General features: G+C 31.9%; 2 protein-coding genes across 3 annotated transcripts; one reads left to right on the top strand and one right to left on the bottom strand.

Moving 5' to 3' along the window:
* Positions 1 to 245: 245 nt before the first annotated feature.
* On the bottom strand, positions 246 to 10,985 carry ple (tyrosine hydroxylase ple). Of its 2 annotated transcripts, XM_015508633.2 has the most exons (11): positions 10,274 to 10,985; positions 6,883 to 6,994; positions 5,686 to 5,757; positions 4,926 to 4,994; positions 4,777 to 4,824; positions 4,037 to 4,182; positions 3,588 to 3,928; positions 3,152 to 3,484; positions 1,853 to 1,979; positions 1,501 to 1,730; positions 246 to 1,301 (listed from the first exon to the last, which is right to left on the bottom strand). In XM_015508633.2, exons 1-11 carry the CDS (start codon positions 10,337 to 10,339, stop codon positions 1,130 to 1,132), a joined length of 1,716 nt encoding a protein of 571 aa, XP_015364119.1. In that variant the 5' UTR covers positions 10,340 to 10,985; the 3' UTR covers positions 246 to 1,129. The 2 variants fall into 2 exon arrangements, with proteins under 2 accessions (XP_015364119.1, XP_015364120.1); XM_015508634.2 differs by lacking the exon at positions 5,686 to 5,757.
* Positions 10,986 to 24,298: 13,313 nt separating this feature from the next.
* On the top strand, positions 24,299 to 26,355 carry LOC149055506 (uncharacterized). The gene has a single exon (XM_089227541.1). The coding sequence runs from the start codon at positions 24,794 to 24,796 to the stop codon at positions 26,168 to 26,170; it is 1,377 nt and encodes a 458-aa protein (XP_089083667.1). The 5' UTR covers positions 24,299 to 24,793; the 3' UTR covers positions 26,171 to 26,355.
* The last annotated feature ends 1,416 nt before the right edge of the window (positions 26,356 to 27,771 follow it).

The raw sequence follows: 27,771 nt of genomic DNA, 5'->3' as shown, positions 1-27,771 counted from the left end.
AAAAAAAAATTATATTATTATATATTATACAACTAATTAATGTGGCTTAGGTGTTACATAATTTCTAATCGAATGTTTTTGTACCCGATTTGCTTGTGGGCTACATTTTAAGTACTTTGTTTATTATAACCACATATAATATTTAATTCTCACATAACTGTTAGGGAATCGGAGACATTAACTTCACCATTCATATTGTAAATAGAATATGATGATGAGAACATTAAAATACACAAACACAACAATTTGTTTAATAATTATACGTATATTTTAATATAATATTTGATTTTTTATGAACAGTTTTTACTTATCTTGGTAGATAAGAGAAATGACAATAGTTGATTTTCTTTATTTTTTGTAGTTTTAACATATCACTAAACAGCTGTAGAAGCTAAATAGTTTTATAATTTAAACTATAATATTAAAAGAAAATACTTAATAACTAAAACTAACATAAAATAATCTTGAACATATAATACCTATAGAATATATTGAAGAAACATAAACTTGGTTCTATATTAAACAAAAAAAAATACGATTCTACGCCAAAGACACACGACGGTAGTGTCACAAAATATATTAATAATAATACTTTAAATAGAAATAAATAAGAAAATACATATATTTATAGACTATAAATAATAATATGATAAGTATATATTATAAATTTTGTTTAATGCTAAATAAACATTATTAGGAAGAGTAGATGATTTAAAGTTGCCAAATCAAGTCGATGTAGAGGTTTACAATATGTTCGATATTCAACTACAATTATTATTCGTAAGTACTTTAAAATATGATATATTATACGCACACATAACTAGGGGTCATGAATGTGCGGTATCTATTAATTAAAGTGTATGAAGCATGAGCAAAATGTAATAAATAAAAATAAAAATATTATTTCCGAGAGATCTTGCCGGTAGAAAAAACAAATAGTTGTCCCATCGTCACCGGTGACTAGAAACACGCCGAAAACATACAATAATATTATAAACTATATATATATATATATAAATTATATGTAAATAAATATATAAGTAATAGATCAGTATTGCATTTTTTCTTTAGTGGAAAAAATGAATAAATGCTATATATATTTGCATGCTTTCGGGAGAATTTAGTCATTTTAACCGGATCTCATTTTCAATTTGTTCAGTGCGGTGTTTAGATGCAACATTTCCAAGTTCAATTGTGTCATGAGATTGTTGAGTTGTTCGACTGAGTCTAGGATTTCTGCTCTCTGGGTGTGTGGGTTGTAACGGACTTCGAATGGTCGTGACATGGACGAAACCCATTTCCTGTAAACATCGAAATCAAATTTCCGGTAAATATTATGCTTCTAAACCATCGCCGTTTACATTACTATACTGCAATATAATAATTATGTCGCTACTCGAGTATAGTTTAATCGATATAAGTAATAACTAATAAAACTCTAGCGTGTGTTTATATTGTTTTTGGTCCGCGTAAAATAAACACTGGTAAGGAAATATTTACCTGAATTTGTCCTTGGCGTCTTCGAAGCTTTCAGCGACGAAATAAATTGGCTGGTATTCTTGATCTTGGTACGGTTGGACGGCTGTGATTGATGGTTCAAATGGTCGGAGTTCGGGTTTGCCAGAAACGGCGTGCAAAAGTTCACCGTAAGCGGACAGAAGTCCTGCGCCGTAGGCCTTCACTTCTCCTTGTTCCTTGCACAGACCGAACTCGATCGTGAACCAGTACACCTGTAAAAGTCGAAACGAAACGTAATGAGTATTTAATTATTTAACAATGATTACATAATTTTGACATTGAAAACATTGCTTTTAAGCCGTTACGGCTAATCTATATTGTCTGTAATACTTACAGTTGACAGTTTTTCGATTTCTTCGTCAGAAGCACCAAGAGACGCTAAACCGAGTTCTTGTGAGAACTGAGCGAAACTCGGATCAGCCAATAAGGGCATGTGTCCGAGGACTTCGTGGATGTAATCCCTGAAAATAAGTGACGTTCATTAGACTTTTTTCCCCGGACTATAGAATAGGTACGACTTTATTTATTTCATAAAAAATCAAAATTAACCCAATGAAGGTTCAATACCTATTTAAACAGCCCTGTCATCAATTTACAAGACATAGATGATTTTGTATAAAATAGTTTTATCGAGTTTTAACACCTTTATACTAGAAAATTACTTGGAAATTAATTATTAACACTATATAATATGTGATTTCATCAAAAGAGCTTTATTTAACCGAATTAAAGTGAATTTAAATATCACATATAACCGGTAGTTGCTATAGATCCGTAAAAGCAATTTTCTCATAATTGTACTTAATTGAATCACGGGCCACTTTATACATCGAAGTATAATGGACTTAGAAATGTTCGTACAAAAGGTTTATTTCCCTCATATATAATAGCACAATATTGTAGTCTGAACGGAAATTGTCTCTATCCGTGTTCCGTGGCATAATCGGCTTGTCGACTTTATTATTCAATTTGTTTAAAAGAGATTTATACGTAATTCGATATCGAGTAAAAATATATTTAAGTACGTAATAGTTTTTTAAGTGCACCTACGTCTCATTTCACCTTATTTTTTAAATTTAATTTGATAGGTTCCTATAAATGAAAAAGATTGAGAATAAAATATTAGGTATAATTCTATAATGTGTATTATATTGAAACAATATGTCTTGTCATTAATCGTCACTGAATAATAAGCACAATTTAGTTCCGCTAATATTATTGAAACACCAGCCATAATAGTTACACATCGAAAAGAAAAAATGACGTTCTTCATTTCACAATAACGGTGATTAGAGTACAATTTCTAAATGTATTCAATTAAAAATAATGAAACAAAAAGGTAACGACAAATTAATGGTCGTGTACGAAATATCACATTAGGCGCCTCGGGACTTTGGTGCATTCAAATTGCCTATACCGTTTGCCTGGTGATGTTTATGTTTAATAATAATTGTAATATAAATCATAATATTTTATACTAGTAAACATTGCTTTTGAATTTAATCTCATAAAGTTAAATATTATGAGTGAAATAAGTCAATTTGATATGAGTACGTATATATAACATTACTATGATGAATACTTTTTTTTTAAAAGATTTATTTTTAACGTGTTTGGTGGACAAGATACTTACGGTTCAGGTGTGTGGAATGGCGATGTGCTGTGACGAATGTACTGTGTGCTTTGGAACACACGGAACGCGAGGCTGGCGAGGAAGTCACGGGCCGTCAACAAACCAGCTGCCGGTCGGAGAGTGAATCCTGTGTTCTTTTTCAAGAAGTCGTTCATATCCTTAAGTTGCGGGATCTTGTCTGCAGTGAATATGTTGTCGTCTTGCAGCATCTTGAAAGCGTTCCTATATTCCATGCAGAAGTGCTTGGGCATCAGGTCCAACACGTTGTTGAAAACTGCGGTCCATGTGCTTATTTCATCAGCAGTGTATTCGATAACTGGGATCGAGTCGCCACTGTAAATCAAAAAGTACGACATAAATTTTTTGAAAAAAAAAAATCGAAACTTATTCAATAACCAAAAATAAAACAATCGTGAATCTAAGTGCCATAACGTACAATTTATATTCGAAAGCAATGTTGGCGATTTCCTTCCTGCGGGAACGGTAAACCTTGTCGGAAAATCCGGGGTGGTTCATGTCCAATTCCGGTTCGTATTTGGTCATCAAGTGGTTGCAGTTGTCCAAGTCACGAGCGTGTCTCGGGAACCACGGGTTTTTGACGTTGATGTTGTCTTCGGCTAGAATCGTAATGCTTGCCAATGTAGAGCTTTGTCTAAGTATCTTCATTAATGCTAATAGATCTTTTCTCGTCATATCCACTTTTGCCAAAATGTCAAATTGAACGCCTTGTTCCTTAGACGGCCTTGATTCCAAATGGACGACATTGCCTTTTCCGTTCTGAAAACGTTATACGAAACCGTTATAGCATCATACATAGGTATACGAGTGACAAGAATCATAAATTGCCACAAATAGAATTTAATATGTTTTCCGAAGTCAACTTACTTCGATTACTTTCAGTACCCGGGCGAGTGAATTGATACCTTCGCGCAGACGCAATACCAGAGTAGCCCTTTGTATAGCCATCTCCGCATCTTTATCTTGGCTTGCTGCCTTCTCCAATAACACCTCTTCTTCGGTAAGTCCAGCATCTGTAGGTTTAAATGCCCGATGGCAATGTAATTAAAATTTCTGTACGACGGAAATGCGATAATACGATTCCGGAATCATAAGGAACGGTGAGTGGGCGGCAGACCACGCAATTTCCTGAATGGCAAAGTGGCGCCGTTCCGGTACTTTTGCCACTCACTCTACTGTGTAATCGGTACGTATTTCGTTGGCATAAGTGATTTGGCGTGTCAAAGGAAAAAATGATAAAGCTACCGTGATTTTACACCATTTTGAAAAGAAATAGCCAGTTGGAATGACAAAGAAAAATTGGAATAAAAAAAAATATATGTGAATGCGAAAATATTCAACAGCATAACCGAGTTAAATGGTTTTAAACTATATAGTATTAGAGAAAACTATATTTAAAAAAATGTTTATAAAAAACTCTAAATTAAGTAAGACAATACAGCATGAAGGTTAGATTATTTCAATACTAAAATTAATTATCTATTCAGAAAAAGTATTTTATAAATCAAAAAATACAAATTTTATGTTTGTATGTTTATGTGGGAATAATACACTTTGGAACTACCTACTAATAATTATTTAATAAATGTTATTATAAAAATATTTACCTGAGTCATTGTCAGACGATGGTTCAGATGATTCAGATGATTCTACGTCTAATCAAAATAAGCCAAATAAAAATAATAAATAAATCATCGCAAACATACAAAACTTCAAATAATAATAAGCACTTAATCACATTAGTCAAATAGCTTACCGTTCTCATGTTGGTGTTCAATGGATTTTGCTTGGGATTCAAAAACTTGATCGTCGTATTGGTCGTTAACTAATAAAATAATATTCATAATAAAAATAAAAATTAAAAACAAAAATCCATGCAACTAAAAACTAAAAAATGAAGAATACTATATTTTGTTTTATTAATTTAGAAACTGTATTGGTTTTGCAACTTTTTGGTGAACAGAGCTAAATAAAAAACTGTGCAATTTATTATAAATTAAGTTGCGTATTTTTCGTATAGTTGTAATTAATGTACGTGTATTGATTACGAAAACTGTAGTGCCTAATTCAAATTTATTTTAAATATAAGAACCTTTAAATCGAAAGTAACTAAACGATTTCCTCCAAATAATATTATGTTAAAAACTGGTTTTAAATATATTGTTGCATTTTCTATTGTCATTACTACGATGACAGTTGCACAATAATTAATTACTCGACAATATAGATTATTGTTATGATATAGCAATGTTAAATTATTTAATGAATTTATGAAGCGGAAAGTTGTTTTGTTCGAATGTAGATAAACGACGATGCACGCGACGTTTAAACAAACACGAAATAAAAAACCTTTTCTATTAAATTTGAATTTGCGTGCGTAACAGATTTGGAATAATAATCAATAATTATTAATATTTAAAAAAAGAACTAAATTTAAAATGCCGCTGTAATCGAAGAACAAAATTGAAAACGAACTGAATAAAGGAAAATAAAATAAAAGCACGACTTTCACTTACTTTGGTCAAGATGTTGACGTTGAAGTTGGCTGGCGAAATGCGCTACGGCTGCATCGGTCGCTAAAGAAGCGTCTAAAAGCCATAAACAACACATTGTAGCCATTTTATCGTCAGATACGTACATGATGGGTATAAAATATAATAAAATAATAATAAATAATAAACTACAAGCGACAAACGATGGTAAAAAAAAAAAAAATGAAAGCGTACTAATTAACAAATAATATTGCGAAAACTAAAAAGTCAGAATTTAAAGAAAATTTTTCGTGATATAGATATGGATGATTGGTACAATTATTTATTAACAACGATGAAACGATTAAAATAATAATATAATTTAAGTGAAGACGAAAACGAAGAAAACGAGTGGTCGTCGTCGTCAGGACGAATGTCCGGTCCGTCCGGCTTTATCATATATTATATTATGCAGAACCTCGCGTACGTTGGCGACGAAATGGAATCGCGTTCCGCTCTTCGTTTCCGAGATTCCGGTGGAAGAAGCGACGGGCCGAGTGACCCTTAAACAATGTCAACTACAATTCGACTCGTATGTAATAACACCATCGTGTACACACGTTTTATTACACGACGGTATTGCGGCGTGGACATGTATTTTTACGATGATTATAATTTATCAATATAATATTATTATTTTTTTCTTCTCGCCGCGTATCGTTTTAAATTTAACATAACAATCTTATATGTATTACATATAAGGCATAAGTTATGGGACGTGGTAGGTTCGCAAACACGAGCCAATGTTTCATCACCGGAATTATGGAGAATTGGCGAATCGGAAACGGCCAAACGAGTATATGTATACGGCATCGACCCCATTGCCATTTCGGTCGTTATGTGTATTACGATTGTGCAGCGACGACGTCGTTGATCTTGAGCGTCGGAAACGGCCCCGCCAAGGCTGTGGCGCATATATCATTGTGTTTAAATGTAAATCGTACATATTAGCACGGAAAGGAACCTGTTCAGCAACCGGGCAATCGGAAAACGGAAATGTCTAGCGCGTAATAATTAGAATAATATGTTTGTGTTTACTCGGGTAATTTTTGTCCGGATTAGTATAATTATTATTCGTCGTTTTTTTTTTTCAGGTTTCGGTTGGTTTTAATTTCGTTTTCATTCGTCCTCTATATCCTACCCAACCCCATCAATATCCCGCGCATGTAGCGGTCTACTCACCGTTGGCTAATTGCCGAGCTTCCTCCAACACGGACTGTTTGGTCTGCTTCACGACGATCGTCTCGAATCTGGCGTCGTCTACGAGAGAACGTCTTCTCGCTGGATATCCGTTCTGAAATCATTGTACATTTTGTTTGTTAAAAATTTAGATCATAAAAAAAGATTTTCCGTACCTATATATCGCATTGTAGCTACAAACTGTAGTAAATACCACGTCAATTACATAATGATATTTAAATTTAACAGACAAATATTATTATTGTTGTACTGCCGCCGTACTCCAGGGATGGGACAACATTAATAATATTATGTACAACATGGGGTATATTTTGTTTCCCTTTTTTTTTATTCGTGTTTGTAATTTTTATATCATAATATTATTGTATAATATATGCGTAATATTTTCAACGCGTGCATTGTGTTGGAATTACCTTGAAAACTTCACAGGAGGATATAATAATATTATTAATATGCGTATATTATCAAAAATCGGTTATGTATATTAAAAAGAGAAAAACAAAAGAAAAACTAAAAAAAATAGGAAAATATCATATAAATAATTGAGTACGAGAACTCGATAACAATAGTTTATATCATAATATATATAAATATGAATATTGTATACATATATGAACACGCGGCGCGGCGTGGTGATGTGTAGTTGACGTATCTGATGACGTGGATTAATAATAATTACCTACTCGGTGTCAGATTTTAATTTGAAAACCGTGTCAAAAACACTAAACAGAAAGAGAGTGAGAGACATACATTATATATATATATATATATATATATTATGTATAAAGAGAGACGCTGTTGCCGACCCGTGTTGGCCTGTAGAGGTTAAAAAAAAATTGGCATTATTTTTTCGCCATTGTCGTGTATAAAAATAAGTAAATAGTTTTTTTTTTTTTTTGATTTGGTGCAATGATTATATATATATATTATAACGTTCGCATTTTCTTTTGGTCACGTATATATAATGGACCGTATAAAAAACACATGAAACGAAAATATAAACAAGTGTGAAGTGAGGGGTAAATCCAGAAAAATTGTTATTCTTGACACACGTCATTTCATACGGCGGCTTTTATAAGACTTTTCACTCAGTGTAAACTCTGCGTACGGTGTAGGTATAACGTATACTGTGATTGTGATTTTTTTCAGATGGAGTTTAAAACGAGATTTTTTTGTGAAATAAAAATCATAGAACACGCGTAATGTGCAATAGTTGCAAATCATTATGATCTGGACCACGAGTTATGCCAGTAAAAGTTCACGCTTAAGCTTGGAAAAGGCCATCGATTAAATAGTATCATTATTATTTATACCTAGCTATTTGGCCTCGGAACTCCGCGTGCGGCAGCGGCGGTATCTTGATTTTCACAGAGCAATTACACGCCGCCCTTGTCTCTTTACAGAGTATTTATAAGAACGGGAGAGTAATATTTTATATACAAAAGGTTTTGGGTCAATGACGTAATGGTGCTTTTAAACGCAAATGAAAACGTCTTTTTAGTTAATGAAATCAAGTAGAAGAAAAAAATGAAGAAAAAAACCAAACGTAAATTAAGAATCAACCCGTTGAAATAATAATTTATATAATATGTCTTTAATATTAATTGGCTAAATTAATGCACGGTTGTTTTTTATAAATTGTTTTCTCGTTATTCGCCATCTCCAATAAATATAAAAACGTCGATTATCGAGATTATAATATTATACACATCATACATTTTACCAGCACTTATATATGTATACTTATTAATAATAATATCGTTAAACTAATGCGGTTTGCCTTGACCTAGCTGATGCACTATTATATCGTAGGCAAAACAAGGGCGTCCCGTTACCGGTTGGATGTTATCGTACGGAAGGACGTTGATACTATATTATTATGATTATTATTACGCGGCGTTTCCCCTTGTGAACTCGTAGTGTGACGACTCGGACCAATAGTAATAATAGATTTTTCTTAGACTTAAGCGCTCATTGTCAATAAAAAAAATCTGTGGAAAATAATTCGAAGAAAAATTTGAACACGAAAAACGTATTCTTTCGGGCACAACACTTTGTAATAATAAACTGCTATAGCATGACATATCGAAAAGAAAATGAAAGCGTTTTCTACGTGAATTTGCACGGCCTGTTAATGAACGAAATGAAATGAAATAATATTGCATCTAGATAAATAGAATAATAATAATAGTAATAAATTGATGAGTGACTCAATTCAAGTCTATCGGTCACTGGTAATTTATTAAATTAATGACGGAGTGTAGCGTAAACGTCTGTCAAATCGTAAATAATAATATAATTGTTTACTACCATATTATACATAATGTACTGTAAATATAATATTACTGTAAACCAAAAATTAAAGTTTATTTTATGTACGTCCGTGCATAATGTGAAATTTACGTACATGCACTGAACCGCAAGCGGGTTTATGAATATGGATTTTAAATTTATGCATCAGAATATTTAATATAGATCAGGTGGAATCATCCGGAAACGTACAAAATCCAAGGCCCTTTCCACTGTCGACAAGGTTGAAAAGGAGAGGTTTTTTTCTCGAGCGGAGAATGTATTAGTACGTTCTCTACCTATGTTTTATATTATTATATTTTATAAATTTAAAAATAATCAAAATATTTTAAATCTTAATAATTGAGACGACCTTCCGAAAAGTCCAAGATTAAAAAATTATATTTCCCGATACTATTAATCACAATGTATAATAATATAATTGCACAACTAAACGTCTAAGGATAAGCGTGTCTGGGTGACTTGGACGGTGGAACGCAATGTTAAATTTACACGATAATATTATAAACGAACACGAGTACATTGTTTGCATACACAAAACGCCGTCTTATGGTTTTGATCCTAAATGGTTTGTAATAATATTAATTATTATCGAATTGATGAATTCGTGTTGTTTGTGCCGAACAACATATTCATATTGTCGATGAGAGTTTATTTAAATAATTATAGATTTTTTTTTTGCTAATCAAGTGCTAAATGATGGGTTTGTCACGAAAATTTAAAAAAAAATTTGTTTTTTTGATCAAGGACCATCATGTACTATAGTCTAGAATAGCTTAAAACCGGTATTGTAATTGTGTTGTCACAATATTATATTCCTATTGAATAGATTTAGTGATAATTTCCGATGTAAAAAAAAACATATATGAGAAGATTTTTAAGAATAATTTATTCAGATATTCAAAATCTCGCTGGTTTGGTATAATAAACCCGACGTTTACATTTATGATATTATTTGGTATCATTATTATTTTTGTCGTCTCACAAAAACAAGGAAATGCAGAACCTGTTTGCATCCACAGCCTAAGTACAGGAAAAATAGTTACTAAACGGCGGTTATTACCTCGATGCTGTATGACTTGTTGATGGCGAACATCTCTCGGCTCTTTTGGGCTGCTGCTACTGCCATTGTATCTGATTGCGGTTTCTTGGCGTTGACTTTACCGAAACTGTGTAGCAAAATGCCGTAAGCTCCAAACTCCAGTGTAATTGATCACCAAGAATTATCGCGGCGCGCGACGAAATCGATTTTATCGGCGGATAAATGAAAAGTTAACAAATTACGGTCAAAGCTAATGTCACGGTTTGATCGCGGGTCGACAACTCGTCTAGTTTCGTTTGTGTGGTTTTTAATAACTCTGCGGCGGACGAGAGTTACAAAATAGCTGTCTTGTGGGTCGTTTCTGATGGATCGGAAACGATTTTCACGGGCTACTAGATTTCCTCTCGAAATCGACAACAGACGGAAACGGTATATTTAATACGTAGTACACGACTCTGCTGGCTGGCAACTATTACGTATACGACAACGACGTGCGTATAATAACGATGATGGCAGGTGCGTGGTATATACCTGGTTTCCGGTTTAGGACTTCTCGGATTTTGCGCTGACGGAAAATCGGAAAAACTGAACGTGGATTGTGCAGTTAGTATAAGTCCTCTATTTGTCGCTATATGTGCTGAGAACCCGAAACAATTACGAGTATATTTACGTCGACCGGCGGATGAGGACGCGCGTCACACGTGCACTCGGATGCGAATGAAAAGACAACCCCGTGATGGTGTTCGGCTCCTTATATAAAGGGACATCAGCCGAGCGCGCGCGTCGAGAGTCCGCTCCCCTCCCCCCAGACCGACCGACGTCGACCGCCCACCGACCGCGGCGGCACATGACGCGACACGCACGCCGCCCGATGGGAATTTCCACGGCGTCCCCCCCTACCCGCCCGCCGACGATTTCCATGATACCGCCGCCACCGCCGCCGCCCCACCGTCCGCCACCACACCCTGCGCTGGTTAACCTTATGGCCGTCATCATCACCGCCGTCACCGCCGTCACCGCCGACACCGCCGACACCGCCGACACCGCCGACATCGTCGTAGATCGGATCGCGATGACATGCTGCACGGCACACGATCGGACCGAACGTCGCGCGGCTTTTTTCACTGACGCGCGCCGCGCATTACTCGACGGTTATAATATTATTAATTACAATATTGTAACGTCTCCAGTACATGCCGCGACGTGATTTATTTACGATATTGTTATTGTTGTTGTTTTCGTAGTGTGAACAATGCGCGATTGAATAACAGTCACATATATATACATATACATAGTATAATATATAATATGTATATCAGTATATCACACGGATGATAATAATGAATTATAATTACAAACATTATTATGTATTTTCGTGCGTATATTATTATTATTAATACGAGACGGCGTGTCATCGTCGATTTTATTGTCGTCAAGTTCACGGTAATCGACGCACGCCAATACGTTAATAATAATAATAATATAGTATTATATTAATAATAATATTATTAGTCGTTATTATTATTAATTTATTATTACTAATAATGATATTATTATCCGTCGCCACTCGTCAACCGCGACGTTCCACGCACGAGATCGCCATTCTCTCTCCCGCCTCCGTCGTCATCGTCGCGTAGTACGAAACCCAATACTGTTCGGTACGTTGTTAGTTTTTTTTTTTTATGTGGTTTTAATGTTTTTTTTCTCGCGAAATCGTTATTTTATTATTTTAATAACACCATAATGATAATGTGTTAACATCGCGTTATTTGAATTATTCATTAGTCGTATGATAATCATATAATCGTATTGATTTTAGATAATTATTATTTTAAATACCATGTGATAGGTAGGTATTTTTTCACGTTCAATGTACAATATCTCAAAATTCGTATGTTATAGTTGTGCAGTATAATAATTATAGTTATCTGCGTCATTATCGCCATTGTTGTTATTGTTGTCATCGTTAGATATACTATAATAGTCACTATGTCCCTAAGACGTACCCTAAATTAAACGAAAAAGGGTAAAAGGGTATATTATAAAAAAAGCGGCAAAGGTGCGACATATAATTTACGCCAAAATCGGTGTACAATAAAATATGTCAAAAACGACAAATATAAAAAAAAAATTAATAACATTTTGCCAATAAGGTAATAACAATGTCTTACATAGTTATATTAATGTTGAATAATATGTTTTTGAAATCGTCTATACTCAATATTAAGTAGGATTTAAACCTGATGTAAAATAATAGAAAGGTATCTTATATAAATAAAAATAAATAAGCATGATAATAATAATATCCTTTTTATACTTAAACTGGTTGGTTTTTCAATTCCATTACATTTTTTCAGTTCTTCTATTTCACTTATTTCTTCCATTGTTAAATCATTGTAGAATTATCACCCTTGTTCGATGTCCTTAATTTTGAGTTGAAGGAGAATAATTTAGGATTCATAAACAAATATGTTTCACTTTGTAAATTTAACAAAACATCAATGAATTACTATAATAACATGAGCTGAGCAACGCATAAAATTGGTCTTTTAATGCCAACGATTCATCTTCGTATACAAATACAATACACAAATATACTATAAAATCAATGTTTATCACTAAAATGTATAACCACTGATCTATCTATATTATATTTTTTTTCATTAAATAGAATTCATAAAATGTCTTCATTTTCGGTATACTCTTCGCGAAATACGAATTTAAAAAAAAAAAAAATACTTTAAGTACCTACACAGTTACTAATGATTTAATGGTATAAATTAGAACATGAAAACCTTGATCATAATCATATAATAATACATTTGTCAGGTATTTGGGATTTTGGTGCTTTCGTACGATACGACTTAATTTTTATTTATTTCATTTTGGCGCTTATTGCAGACGAAATTACAAAAGGTCTAGTGCAAGATTGGCGAATATATGTCACGCGTTGGTCAAGTTTTAATGGCTCGCGAAAAATTTCAATTATAAAATACTATTCTACTTATAAAATTATAATATTCCTATATATAAAATGTATTACGTTACCATATATTATTGTCATAGTTATTATTATAATATTATATGTACTATTTGGTGTTTATGACTTTGGGCACGTGAACATTTTTCAAAACCTCGATTGAAAAAATTTGTTATTTGACCCGAAAAAGAGTCGCCACCTTTGATCTAGTGACTACTGACCAGTATATAGGCACCTAAAATAGTTACCTCCCAATGGACAGGCCATACACGTATAAGTGAATCGCAGTACATTGGCATCAGGCATTTGAAAGGGAAGCTAGCTCAATTATTATGCACATTTATAAGATAGAAATTACAAAATTATTATTATGTGTTTCCTATATAGTCTTGAATTCTTGATAGTGAAAAATATATACCTATAATACTATAATATTTATCATTGTTGCGTAATAATTGTATGAAATAAATGTTACTGTAAGCTAAATCGTTTATAATTATAACACGATATATTTAATATTATGTATTAATCTGTTTAAGTGGTATATTTAAGTGAAGTTGGTTGCTGGGTGCTTAATTCTATACGCAGGAGGCAACTTTTCACTGAAAACATTTTTGGGAGGCAACTCGAGCATAATAATATTATGGACTAATTGATCATCGGAGGCAGTTAGTGTATGTGTGTATTAACATTTTTATTTACGATAATGACGGGAAGCAATTTATTTTGTATATATGCACTGGTTAGGTATGTAATTGACTTATCTATTACCAGCTACCAACTTACTTGCCATTAAAAACTTGCCATGATTTACTGATGAGACTATATCATCATAGCTGTCTTATGATATTTAACCTACGTCATATTCATGCATATATATATTGCAATAAGTATAGGTACGGCTATAGAACTCATTCATTCATCCATTTACGGAAAATCGACGTGAAAACCCGACAACCGACATAATATCTTTATAATTATGTCGACGAGACCACTCTGTTTTTGAAATTTTATATCATTAAAAAAAATGACGTAGGTATCTACGTATTATTTTCGTGTAAAACAATATTGTTACACACTGTGCCTATGCATTTTATTGAATTTAAATTACATTGTGGACTGTAATATAAGCCTATATTTAATATATATATATACCTATAATGGCTAATATTCACTAAAAACGATTATTTTCAAAAGTTATGGAAAAAGTATCATCTCTATCTTTGTGATTTGTTTATTGTAATTTTACAACACACAAATTTTGGCAAAAATTTCTATCATTATACCTATAGAAATAGTAGTAGGTATAGTTCAATTCGTTTGTATATGTATATAGTGTACAAGTTTATTAGGATTCAAAGCAAAACAAAAACCTATCAGTTTTATTTATAATTTGTTTTGTTTACTGTGATACAACAACCGCGTAAGTATAGATTTGGAGTTGTGTACCTAAGGGTAGGTGGCACTGGTTGCGTGCTGCGAAGATCGTCTCTTGTATTTTTTCGGCTATTTTTGAGAAAATTTCGAAATCAAGTCGGACCATAATTTATTTTGGTTGTTGTTCAGAAAATTATGTCAAATTTAGCAGAGACATACACATTCAAGAGACTATATTTTTACTTATTATATTTACTTACCTCGGTATATCAATATTTTATACATTGATAGACGCGTGGTATAATTTTTATGAAACGTTGAGGACGCCTACTGATTGAGATATTAAACTTCGTGTTTAGGTAAATCAGCTGCACTATTATGGATAATATGGTATTATCAGCGTTTTGTGACGAATTTAAAAAAACTGAAAATTTAACGATGGGTCGTTCCAATGACAATTTAAATGTTTAGTTAAACGAAAATTATAGTATTTATTTTTAATAAAATGTATAATGATCTGTATTAAAGGCTTACCATTTTATAATACTTATACAAAGTTATAGGTTGAGTACCTCGTTATGTGTATCGTAGCTATTAATTGTCAGTTGTCACTTGTATCAGCTACTGAAGTAGTGAAGTATAAACATACATATAAAATACCACCCTCCCTAATTTCAGAAAAACCACTCTCCAACAATGCTTAAACTGGGATTAAACGTCCCAACTCAGCAAAGGGAATCTCTTACCCCGAGTCAACTAAACTGGTCTACCTTTAAAAAAGTAATAAATAAAGATATCAAACTCTCGATCCCACTAAAAACAACGGACGACATCAATGTCGCTGTCAATCTCCTCACAGCCTCTATCCAAAAAGCCTCACGTGAATCAGTAAAACCCTATAACCACACAAACCCCAAAAAACAAACCCCCTATCACATAAAAGTATTACTAGCCGAGAAACGCAGATTAAGAAACCAATGGCAATCATTCAAGTACCCAAACGACAAGGTCAAACTCAATCAATTGAACAGAAAAATAAAAAAGGCTATCCAACACGACAGGAATCAATCCTACAACAATTATGTTGAATCACTAACCACAAAAAATTCATCTCTTTGGAAAGCGACCAAATCTCTACTCCGCCTAAAACAACCTACCCCTCCTTTAAGAAATGAAGACAACTCATGGGTCATTACCGACTCTGACAAAGCAAACATCTTTGCTCAACACCTGGAAAACTCTTTTTCTCCTCATGATATCCAACCCAGCCATACCCAACTAAAAATCGTAGAAAAGTACCTTGAAGCTCCTCTACCAATGTCCATGCCTGCCAAACCTACATCTCCCGATGAAATCAACACCATAATCAAAATTATTCCAAACAAAAAATCCCCAGGTCACGACCTAATAACGAATTATATAGTAAAAAACCTACCACGTAAAGCCATAGTTTACCTATCTCACCTTTACAATGCAATACTCAGATTATCCTTCTTCCCAAACTCCTGGAAGCACTCCATCGTAATACTCATTCTCAAGCCAAATAAACCCCCCGAAAACCCAGCATCATACAGACCAATAAGTCTTCTCCCTACTTTCTCAAAAATATTCGAAAAAATTCTCTTAAAAAGACTCATCCCTCTTGCCACCGAAGCTAACATCATCCCACACACACAGTTCGGTTTTAGAGCTCATCACTCAACTATCCACCAACTTCATCGCACCGTCGACAAAATCTCTAACGCACTGGAGAAGAAAGAATTCTGTCCTACTGTGTTTCTGGATGTCTCACAGGCTTTTGACCGGGTCTGGCATGAGGGGCTACTCTACAAACTAAAGAAGTTTCTCCCAGCACCTTATTTCCTATTAATAAAATCCTACCTATCTGATCGCTCCTTCAAGGTTCGTCTAAAATATAGTTATTCAACCAGCCATCGTATTAGTGCAGTTGTTCCCCAAGGTAGTGATATCGCTCCCTTTCTATATTCTGTGTTCACTCACGACATCCCCAAAACACCCTTCACTTTTCTTGGTACATATGCCGATGACACACTAATTTCAGCATCACACCAGGATTCGGCAACCGCTTGTCGGATGATCCAAAGTCACCTTAACATGATAAATCTATGGACAAAAAGATGGAAAATAAAAATTAACGAAACGAAGTCTACTCACGTAACTTTTACATTGCGCAAATCTGTTTGCCCTCCTGTCACATTTAACAACCTTGTAATCCCTTCGTCAGACGAAGTAAAATACCTAGGGCTAACATTCGACAAACGCCTCAATTGGAGCTCGCATATTAAACAAAAACGTAAATCAGTGAACTCCAGACTTCATCTTCTGAGACCCCTACTAAAATCAAAACTTTCCTTAACCAACAAACTTACGATATACAAATCGATAATCCGCCCGGCTTGGCTCTATGGCATCCAACTATGGGGGCCAGCAAAACCATCAAACACCAAAACCCTCCAAGCATTCCAGTCCATATGCCTACGGCTAATAACCTCTGCCCCTTGGTATGTTACCAATAAAAATCTACATAAAGACCTGAACATACCAACCCTAAACGACTTAGCCAAATCCTATTACTCAAAATTCCACTCAACGCTCCGCACTCATTCAAACCCCATAATTAAAAGTTTATCCTCTACCTCAATCATTCCTAGAAGGTTAAAAAGGCAATGGCCAAGAGACCTGCTCAATACCTAATTTAAAAAAAAAATAAAAAAAATTAAAAACCCTAATTATAAACCCTAATTATAAAAAATAAAATAAATAAACTCAAACCCTAACTTCTTGTCAGGTGGCACTGCTGGGAGCCTTCCTTCTCTGTAACTAATGTTATTTTTTTTTTCTTTTTAAGTCACCACACTTACTTATTATACACTGTATGTATAGATTGTAAATAAACTTTTATCGTCAATAAAAAAAAAAAAAAAAAAAAAAAAAAAAATTTCAGAAATAGATTTCGATCGTGATGATTTTTCATTGCTTTCAGACTTATCGCATAATAAAATAATAGAAAATGGTGCAAAGTATTCTGTTCCTAAATTTTTTAGGAAAAATGTTTGTTAATATAGTAAACGACGAAATTATGATCTTCAATATTCATACAATAACTGCAGTGTTTATCTGCAGCGCATTGTTGATGAAAATGTTCCTACAATGTTATTAAAATATATGTAAATAAATGTTCTAATTAAATCGAATATTTTAATTGTATATAAAAATAAGAATAATCAAAGTAATGGCTAAAAAAAAAGCTACTTTATTGTACATTTGCATTTTAAATTATTTAAATTATTATTACGATATCAGTGATGATCACTGGCATTAGTTCTATAACCAACGGGCACTAAATTATTGTATGAAGCGTTGACCGATATAATATATTCTTCTGGCTTGTTACAATTGCTATTTGCTTTAATAGAATAAATTGATCAATCGCACTTCTGATTTATTAGTAGATAGAAAATATCGTTTTGTAGTACTATAAATTTAATATTATCGTTTTATTCTTGTACACAAAAAATTACGTAATAAATATTTATACTTAAATATAATTAATATCATCGTCATTCATAAGTCAATAACAATACTTATATAGGTATTTATTATATGATTAACATTAGCGATAAAATTAATATTCGTTAACATTCGAACAATATTATTAACATGATAAAGAGTTTATTTATAAAAAGTCATATCATCATAGCAATAATTCTCAATTAGGCACCCACTTAATAAATAGTTAACATTTTAGTATCATTACACGTATATGATAAATAAATAGAGATATAACTAGGTTGTATTTATTATATTGTCCTCGATTGTTTCTTGAAATCTAATATACATCTTATGCATCGTAAATAAAAAATAAAAATAATAAGGTACCGGGATAAGAGACTAGATTTAAGGAACTAATTTATGTTATTTTAGCCTCTCTTCGCTAACCTTGATGAAATATATTATAATGTACATATTACTATTATGAATTTGAAAGTACTCAAAAAACGTTTGAGCTGAATTATATGAATTAAGAATTTAAGATACATTGTTATGAACAGGTGTTTGCTATTGTTATATTATAATATTGAAAGACAATAAAACCACTAGCCACCAATATAGGTTTAATAATTTTCTCCAAAATTTCTGAGCGGTTGAATCGAATAATATTTTTGGAGTAAGTATTGTTTTCCAACGTTTGCTCATTTTAATGTTGTCATGTTGAGCCAGTTGCGGTAAAATAATTTTGTCTAGATGGGAGGGAGGGGGATGATGTGGCTGATTTTTGACACACATCACCAGCTCATATTTGATCGTTAAAAATACAATTTGTAGTTATTGTTCTATACCTACGTATAAGACGTTATTGTCTATAAACATTGAAAATAAAGCTCATGGGGGAGATCTATATCCCTAACCCCCCCCCCCCCCCCCACTCACTGTGTTGAGCTCTCGACTATATACATCTACAGACCAAACGAACATCCGACTAAATCATTTTTGGTCATATGTAATAGTTATACCATTACCATAATCCGAAATCGAATTTAAATGCCTTAGCTGACAATCTAAAACTACACGATTTTATAAATGCGGATAAAAAAGCCACCTGCCACGTGTGTCCAATTATTTTGCTTTTATTACTTTGAAGATAAAAAAGCACTACCGCGTTTATAAAAACATCGCGAATGCTGCAAGGCCAATAATTATACATATAAATATATACATTGTTTGTTGATTTAAATTATTAGATTAGTCATAACAATACGTATTATAAATCATGTAACTATATTACATTTATGTCGGGCTCCATTATTTTATATACTTCCATGTGAGAGTTTGACTATAACGTAAGTCGAGGTCTCAATGGTCATGCACTCTCGTGTCTCAAATCTCAGAACACCATTCGTTCGTGATAGCACGTATCGAGGTTTTTACCTCGAGTTTAAAATATTATTCTTATAGTAATAGCCAATAGGTGCCTATATATACTTAGTACCAAGACATTTTTAAATTCTGAGAGAACTGTGTATACGATAAACGATAGTGATAATGCTATGTTTCATACCGATGAAATAATGCATAGATGACCTATGCATATTATTATACATTTAATACAATAATAGGATTTTGATAAATTTATATTTACAAAAAATTCATTTCGTATACATTAAATCTACGCAATTCGATGTAAACATGCATATAAAATAATTAAATTAAATACGTCATTTATGATGATATTATATTCCCTGATGCTCTGTACTCTGTAAAATATTTTATTGAAAATCACGTGTTGTGTTAGCATATTGATTTGACGTTAAAAGCCAAAATGCGGTGATCGTATAGACTTAAGAGTCCAGTAAAATATTTAAATATTTGTTCATCCATCAATATTAACATAAGACATTTATTTTATAATTTCGTGTAAACGTTTATGGTTAGTTAAATTTTATATTTTTATTCGATATAAACAAGCTATACTCGAGTGTCAATATTTATTAATTTATCATGTACATATATAATATATATATAAATACTTATATAAATCCATTTTTATTTTTTAGTGAATTTAGAAGTTTAACTTACCAGAAAAATAGTGTACAATTATTAGTGATGATATACTTAATTAATTGTAAATATAGGAATATATTATTTCCCGTGCAATTCTACGTTGATTGATAGTTAAGTGAATTCATAATAATAGGTAAAGGATGGTGAAAGTAGTACACCTAAAGGATAATAATTGGTTACACTGTATATTATATTATAGATACATTGGTATTGTTACTTGACTAAAATTTGCTTGTACGAACTAGCAATTATTTATATTTATACTATTATAGTTGACTGCAATAATTGCTATTAACTATTATATTTAAAATAATGTAACACTTTATTCTTTGGTATAATATAATATAATATTACACTATATTTCTTGTAGTGTGTATACCCGCCGTCGAGCGTTCATAATTTGTTTCACTATCTCCATTGTCATAAATTGGAATAAATAATTAATGCAATATTTTGTTCACCTAAAATTTGTTATTTAATTTGTGCTTGTTTTTTATAAATATAGCACTTGAGTTCAAATTATTATGTAACATTATTTTACCATAGGTATAACAGTTTTTTTAAAGATTATATAAATATATTTATGTATTCTTTCAAATCAATTTCTTGAAACCACTCAAAAATATAATAAATATTCTCTTAACACTTTAGTATTTAGAATATCTATATGAATTATCTTTTCTTAACGACCCGTTACATCCACGTTTAAACCGTCAGTTATTACTTATTATAGATACTAAATAATAGCTAACTTTATATGTTTTAATGGTTCGTTAGCATTACTATTAAGATTTTACACTCAGCAGATCACGTTTAGCTCTGTAGTTTAAAAATTAAAGTGAATTGACATTTTATAAAATGTAAAGGCAAGACTATTATTTAGACACCTATTCTATTGGGCTTTTTATTATATTTTGATTTTGAAGTGAGCTATAAGTATTTTAAGATGTACAAACAATTAACAATTTTAAAACGGATATAGCTCACTTGAAAATGAAAATATAATAAACAGCTCACGAGTTCGTCTAAATAATACTCTTACCTTTAAATTTTAAAAGAGGTCAATTCTCTCATGGTTTTTTAAAGTAACGGAGCTAAACGAGATCTGCTGAGCGTAAAATTTGCTTTTTTTTAAATTGATTGAGACAACACATGTAGTATTATGTCCTAATAAAGGAATTAAATTTGAAAGCAAAGCGTACTCTTAAAACTAATTCATCCCTAAAACTATTTAGTGTATCATAATCTAAGCTGTTTGTGTGCTTCGTTATGGTACACTTGAGAAAGAGTAAAATGTTCCATTAATATATAAATGGATAAATCTATTAAAAAAATGTTTATCCCATTAAATATTGTCACTTCAAATGAAAGTGAGAAATTTAGTATAATAGTTTGGTCGGTTATGGCCACAAACGTATCGCACTTGATCGTTATTCATCGGAAAAACTCAAATACTACAGTATTTGTGAATTTATGATGAAATAATATGTTGAATAAATGTTATGATTTAGGTACTTAGTAGGAACATATATCAAGGGCATTTTAAAATAAACTCCAGTCGTACAGTTACTAATTTTCATTAAGCCGTGTTATATTACCTACATTTATATGAGAAGTGATTAAAAACCATTTTGGAAACGTCCACACAGATTAATTATATCTTGACAATTTATTGATATTTACTATTTAGGTTATTGGGTTATGCCATTGTGATCTATGAGGGACTTATACGATTCTCGAATTTGCATTTGGCATAAAAAATAACAATTAGCTAGTTAATGTGAACATTTAAATATTTGATGTTGATAAAAATACAAGTCATAAAAGCAAAACAATAAAAAAAAAAAAAATTAAAACAAGTGGTTAGATGATTAAAATAAAGACCCCAACAAGAGACAATATTATAAGGGCGTAGCCCGTTTCGCCCAAAAACGACCGTCCCCGTTTGGCCTGGGTACCCGTTTTTGTTTTTACACGATTGCCGTTTCGCCCAGAGTAGTATAATAGACCAATTTAAAATTAAGTTGATAATAGTTCAGTCAAATATTATATTTTAGGGAACGTTATAAAACCTTTAATAATTATGGTAATTGAGTTAAGAAAATAAAGCCAAAAGAAATATCGTTTATAAATGATAATATATCAAATCGATAACACATAAGAAATCCAGTCGTTATCGAATTGAAATCGATAAAAATCTATAAAGCGCACCGAAAATATGATGCCTACGAATTTATGAATGCACCGCATCATCGCCGTAGCATATCTTATCTAATATAAAAGGTAAGTACATAACCATACAACAAATTACATACTTAAAACTTATAAAAGTAATGAACAAAAAAGATTATCAGATTTGATCGTAGTGCATATATGTTACATGACGTATCACGTGTAAACATATCACAAATTTTATTAAAATTGCTGTGTTTTTAAAAAGTAAAAGAAACAAAGATATTATGGTAATGTTTAATAATATTATAAGTACAATTTCGGTTCAAATAACGCTAAATGATACTCAAATATTATAATCATTGCCAACTTAATTTCAAATTGGTCTAAACTACTCTGGGCGAAACGGAATTCATATAAAAATAAAATTTGGGCGAAACGAGTTCTCGGGCTAAACGGAGAGGGTCATTTTTGGGCGAACCGTGTATTGTATTGACATTTGAAATAATTACATTAAAGTAATAATATTATATACCATAACCAATGATAACACCGATATCTTAATCATAATCAATGAAATTAATAAAATATTGTCATCTATAGTCTATAAATATAACACAAACCCCAATTCAACTGCAGCTGCAAAACTATTTTTAAATTTATAATTATATTTGTATTGTTATTTACAACCACGTCACAAAAGTAGACGCAACCTATTAAAATGGTTAAAAGTAACCTTCTAAATGGTTCGGACAACCTAAATAAAACAACCATTAACCATAACCAAATTATTTTTTTCCGTGCACTCTATTATAATGCCGAGATACAGTAAAATATTTTTTCCTGGAGTAAGGGGAGGACTTAAGTATATTTTAGTAGCAAACAGATCCGTGGGGTGGCTTTGCCCCCATGGACTACACTAACACCTGAGTTACAATTTTTAACTACCAACTATATTGAATCATGGTGAAGTCCGTATGAAAATTTGTAATTTTGAACCCTTTGTAGTATTAAAAAAATGTCAAAAATTCAATTAGAGTTTTTTTCCATATTAAGATTTTAGATCCAAACCAGGGCCGCAGCCACACATTATTCTAGGAGGGGCAAGCTCTAATTTTGCCGCCCCTCTTTCCATCACTCAGCCCCAATAATTAACAAATAAATTTCAGTGTTTTTATTACAATATAAGTTTAAGAAAATTCTAAAATATTTAATATTTATTTGGATGTTAAGTGACAAATATGCTATTATACTGTTGTTAAATGATAAGTTAGGTTTTCTGAAAAATTAAGACATAAAAATGCATGCTAAAACTTTTATTTGTATTTCAGGCAAAATATACATAACAAAGCTATTCTTAAAAACTAAAAGTGTATATTAAATATTTATAAAAATTTGATTTTTCTTGATTTTTTGGCTGCAAATGTTTTAATTATTTCTTCAAATGAGATTGATGATGCTCTTTGATGTTCAATTGATATTATACTTAAATTGTTTAATCTTTGTTGTTTCATAGTGTTCCTATATTTTTTCTTGAATACAACTACTAAAATATTTACTTTATTTATTTTAGCAAAGTTGGTACCATTTAAAATAATTGTTGGAGAAAATCAATTAATTTGGATTCCAAACTAAACATCATAAAACTAGTTCAGTTTAGAATCGAAACCATCATCAATTTAAAAATGCAATAAAATACAAAAAAATAAAAATGTTCTTTCATAAAAAAAAACAAAACATAGTTCTGTAGCTATCTATATATATGTTATAACTTAAAAGTTTCATAAATATTAGCCAAAACAATTATTATTTTTATATGTGTTTGATTTTTGTATTTTCAATAACAATTTTTGCTATAGTGCGGCCAGCGAAACTAGGCGGGTGATCGCCGCGCGCCTGGTGGCTGTTTTCATGTGAACCAGGGATTCTAAAAGTATTGCTTATTAAATGAATAGCTGATGCAGTTGTGTTTCAGCTGTTTTATAAAAAATTTTGGGTGTCCTTACAACACAAATATTTTATTAGCGTATAAGCATTGAACACTATATAATGTAGTGTTCCATGGTATGAGGTACATCGTTTATACAATATATATAATATAATAATATGGGTACTACATACTGCCGAGGGTGAGAAACCGTCTAGCGCGCCGTTTTTCTATTGAAACTGGACATCTGGCACTGGAGACCACATTCCATTGACTTTATTGTACCTATTGTAATTTTATTGAAACCAAATTGTGTACAAGAACCATTTTTTTCTTCATAATGTGTTAGTCTTCGATCCTCTGCCCTTCGTGTATCTGTTGATTGCTATCGTTTAAGTTTAATGTGATTTTTTTACACGGCTGTTTTAATATTTTACAATATTTGAATTTTTTTTTGTGTTTGTTTTTTTTACTGATCGTTTGTGTAAATTATTTTTTCTAAATGTCAATTAGACCCGATATACATTCCCAAACGAAAAAAACAATATACAACGTATATACATTTTTTAAAACCTTAGCCAACTGCAAAGATAAGCCGGAATTAGCAGATTATTTTCGACAATCACAGGAGAGGGCGGCCGAAGCTTGTGCGGTGAGTCTGAGAACTGTACAACGGATATGTCATGAAAGTAAAGTAACTGGAAATCGAGAAGAGCTATTATGTGTCGGAAGTTCTAATGACCTTAAATTTCAATCGCCACGAAAAAAATACTGTCGCGAGAAATCTGTCACTGAACTTGATGATTTTGACAATGAAGTGGTCAGAAGAGTTGTCCATAGCTTTTACGACAAAGGTGAATTCCCAACGAGTGCTAAAATATTATCGGAACTGCGTGAAAAATTAAATTACCGTGGATCAAAATCGTCGGTAAAAATAATTTTAAAACAACTTCATTTTAAGTACAAAAAATGTAACGACGGTCGCAAATTCTTGATGGAACGGTCCGATATAGTAGCTGCGCGCGTTAAATTTCTTAGAAAAATGAACGAGTTTCGTAGGAACGGTGATACTCGGCCGGTAATCTACTTAGATGAAACCTGGGTTAATCAAAATCATACGCGTGGACGTATTTGGCAAAATGAAGAAAATACGGAAGGCTTAAAAGTACCTACAGACAAAGGCAGCCGCCTCATAGTATGCCACGCCGGATCTCCTTCCTTCGGATTCATTAAAGAATCAAAACTTATTTTTCGATGTAATTCTGGTGACAAGGATTATCATTCACAAATGAACGTCACAATTTTTGAAAGTTGGTTTTCACAAATGTTACTTAACTTAGAAGAGCCGAGTATTATTGTCATGGATAACGCTTCATATCACTCTTCTTTGGCCGAGAACTATCCGAAGTCCAACAGTAGAAAGTCAGATGTTCAACAGTGGTTACGGGATAAAAATATAGATTTTTCTCCTGTAGAAACACTTGACGAGTTACGGGAAAAGGTGAAACTTTCGATGCCGCGCGGAAAAAAATATAAACTGGATGAACTAACTTCCGAAATGGGTCATGAAGTGGTAAGGCTTCCCCCTTACCACTGTCAGTATAACCCAATAGAACTTATTTGGGCGCAAGTTAAAGGCAGAGTGGCTGAAAAAAATTCAACTTTCAAAATTGCAGATGTCGAGAAACTTGTGCATAAAGAGATCGATGCAGTTACTTCGAACGATTGGGCCAAATGTGGTGAGCATTGCGTCAAGATCCAGGAAGAGGACTACGTCAAGGCGGGACTAAGGGATGAGATATTAGAACCAATAATATTGACCATTAATCCTGACGAAAGCAGCTCAAGTGAAGATGAAGACGACAGCTGTGAGGACTAGAATTTCAATTCGGAAAACCATTTTTCTATGTAAATATTATTATAATAGTTTTAAGTTTCATTACTTAGTTATTAGTTTTTAAATGTACATACATATTATATAATTGCGTAAAAAATAATGATATTAATATTATTACTTATTAGCGAATGTGATAATTAATAAATAATAAGTTTTACGTATAGAAATATCGAACGTTTGTCGTTTAGTTTTTATGACAACTCCAGAGCTTTTTTAAAATTATTTTACGCGGGAATGAAGTCTTGGAAACACTGACGAAAATTGGCCACCAGGCGCGCGGCGATCACCCGCCTAGTTTCGCTGGCCGCACTATAACTATTAAGATTTCAAGCCTCTAGGTCTAGAGTCTAGTTATGCCATTATTTTGAATGCAATTTTTATTTACGACTAAACAATTAAAATACATTTCGTGATTAGGAAAATTTACCAATTTTTGTCCAGTTTTAACAGTAGAGCTTAATTATTCAAGCAAACAGTTGTTAGGGAAAAAGACATTTTTCGATTGTATTTTTGAAAAATATTGAGAATTTAAAAAAATTACCTCTCTAAAAACCATAGAATTTATTATATGTTTGGATGTTTTTATTTCGCACTATTGATATATTTACGGAAATACTTTTAAAAAGTCATTAGCCCAATAAATATGTAATAATGATACATTAGTCTATAATTCATCTATAATTCAAGGTTAACATGTACCCATGTCTTTACCGTTCATTATAGCTTATCACTACAATTACCCAAATTATCTACATGGTACATGGTCTCCACAATTCATCGTCCATCAACAAAATAATAATATTATTGGTTGGAAAAAAAAATTCAAGGACTCGTATTATCACTATTTCGTCATATTTTAAGCATTTAAATATGATTCAGTACAACGCATGATAATATTTACAATTTTAACTTAAAATAGCTTATACAATCAACAATTTATATTCGTACATTATAATCAGTATACACTAAAGTCTATTCAAATTTAAAAATACCTTCTGTAAATAATTATATAACATGATGTATACGATATACCTATACCTAATAATAATACATTTATTTAAATAATTTTTATGATAAAATAACGTATATAAATATATGATAATTTTCATAATGGATTATAATTATTAGAATATAATTAATTCTAAAAATAACAGAGTGTGCACTGGGCATATAATATTAATAATATAATAACTTATTAATTTCTTCAACAATCGATGTGTATATTTACTGTTGAATCACTTCCAAAGCCAAGAAAATTGACGAATTGACCTCGTAAAAGTTTGCATCCTGTTTTTATATAGGAAACAGAACCCTTATACATGTTGCGTGAGAAGATATTTTACAATAATTTGATATATCATGGTTTTTGTTCTATACCAATCTCAAACATTTAAAAAATATATACAATAGTTTTTATAATTTTCGATCTTGAACATTTTTTTATAATTTACTTTTTGAACAATAACAATGGTAGACACTATTATTTTAAATTTCGAATTCCAAAACAAAATATTTTTCGGAATATTTCGGAAAAGAACACAAAATAAACATAGTAGCCAACAGAAGTAGGTAAGCGCCTAATT

The sequence above is a fragment of the Diuraphis noxia genome, unplaced genomic scaffold, assembly GCF_037042655.1.
Source record: "Diuraphis noxia isolate RWA-SAM2 unplaced genomic scaffold, SU_Dnox_SAM2 contig0004, whole genome shotgun sequence".
Taxonomy (NCBI): Eukaryota; Metazoa; Arthropoda; class Insecta; order Hemiptera; family Aphididae; genus Diuraphis; species Diuraphis noxia.
This window is presented reverse-complemented; position numbering and strand designations above follow the sequence as displayed.

Excerpts from the sequence above, each read along its gene's own strand:
- ple (XM_015508633.2), bottom strand. The coding sequence starts at position 10,339 with ATGGCAGTAGCAGCAGCCCAAAAGAGCCGAGAGATGTTCGCCATCAAC. Across the intron at positions 3,485-3,587 it reads ATTGCTTTCGAATATAAATT|TGGCGACTCGATCCCAGTTA; the intron begins GTACGTTATGGC and ends TTTGATTTACAG. Across the intron at positions 1,731-1,852 it reads AAATCGAAAAACTGTCAACT|GTGTACTGGTTCACGATCGA; the intron begins GTAAGTATTACA and ends CGACTTTTACAG.
- LOC149055506 (XM_089227541.1), top strand. The coding sequence starts at position 24,794 with ATGTCAATTAGACCCGATATACATTCCCAAACGAAAAAAACAATATAC.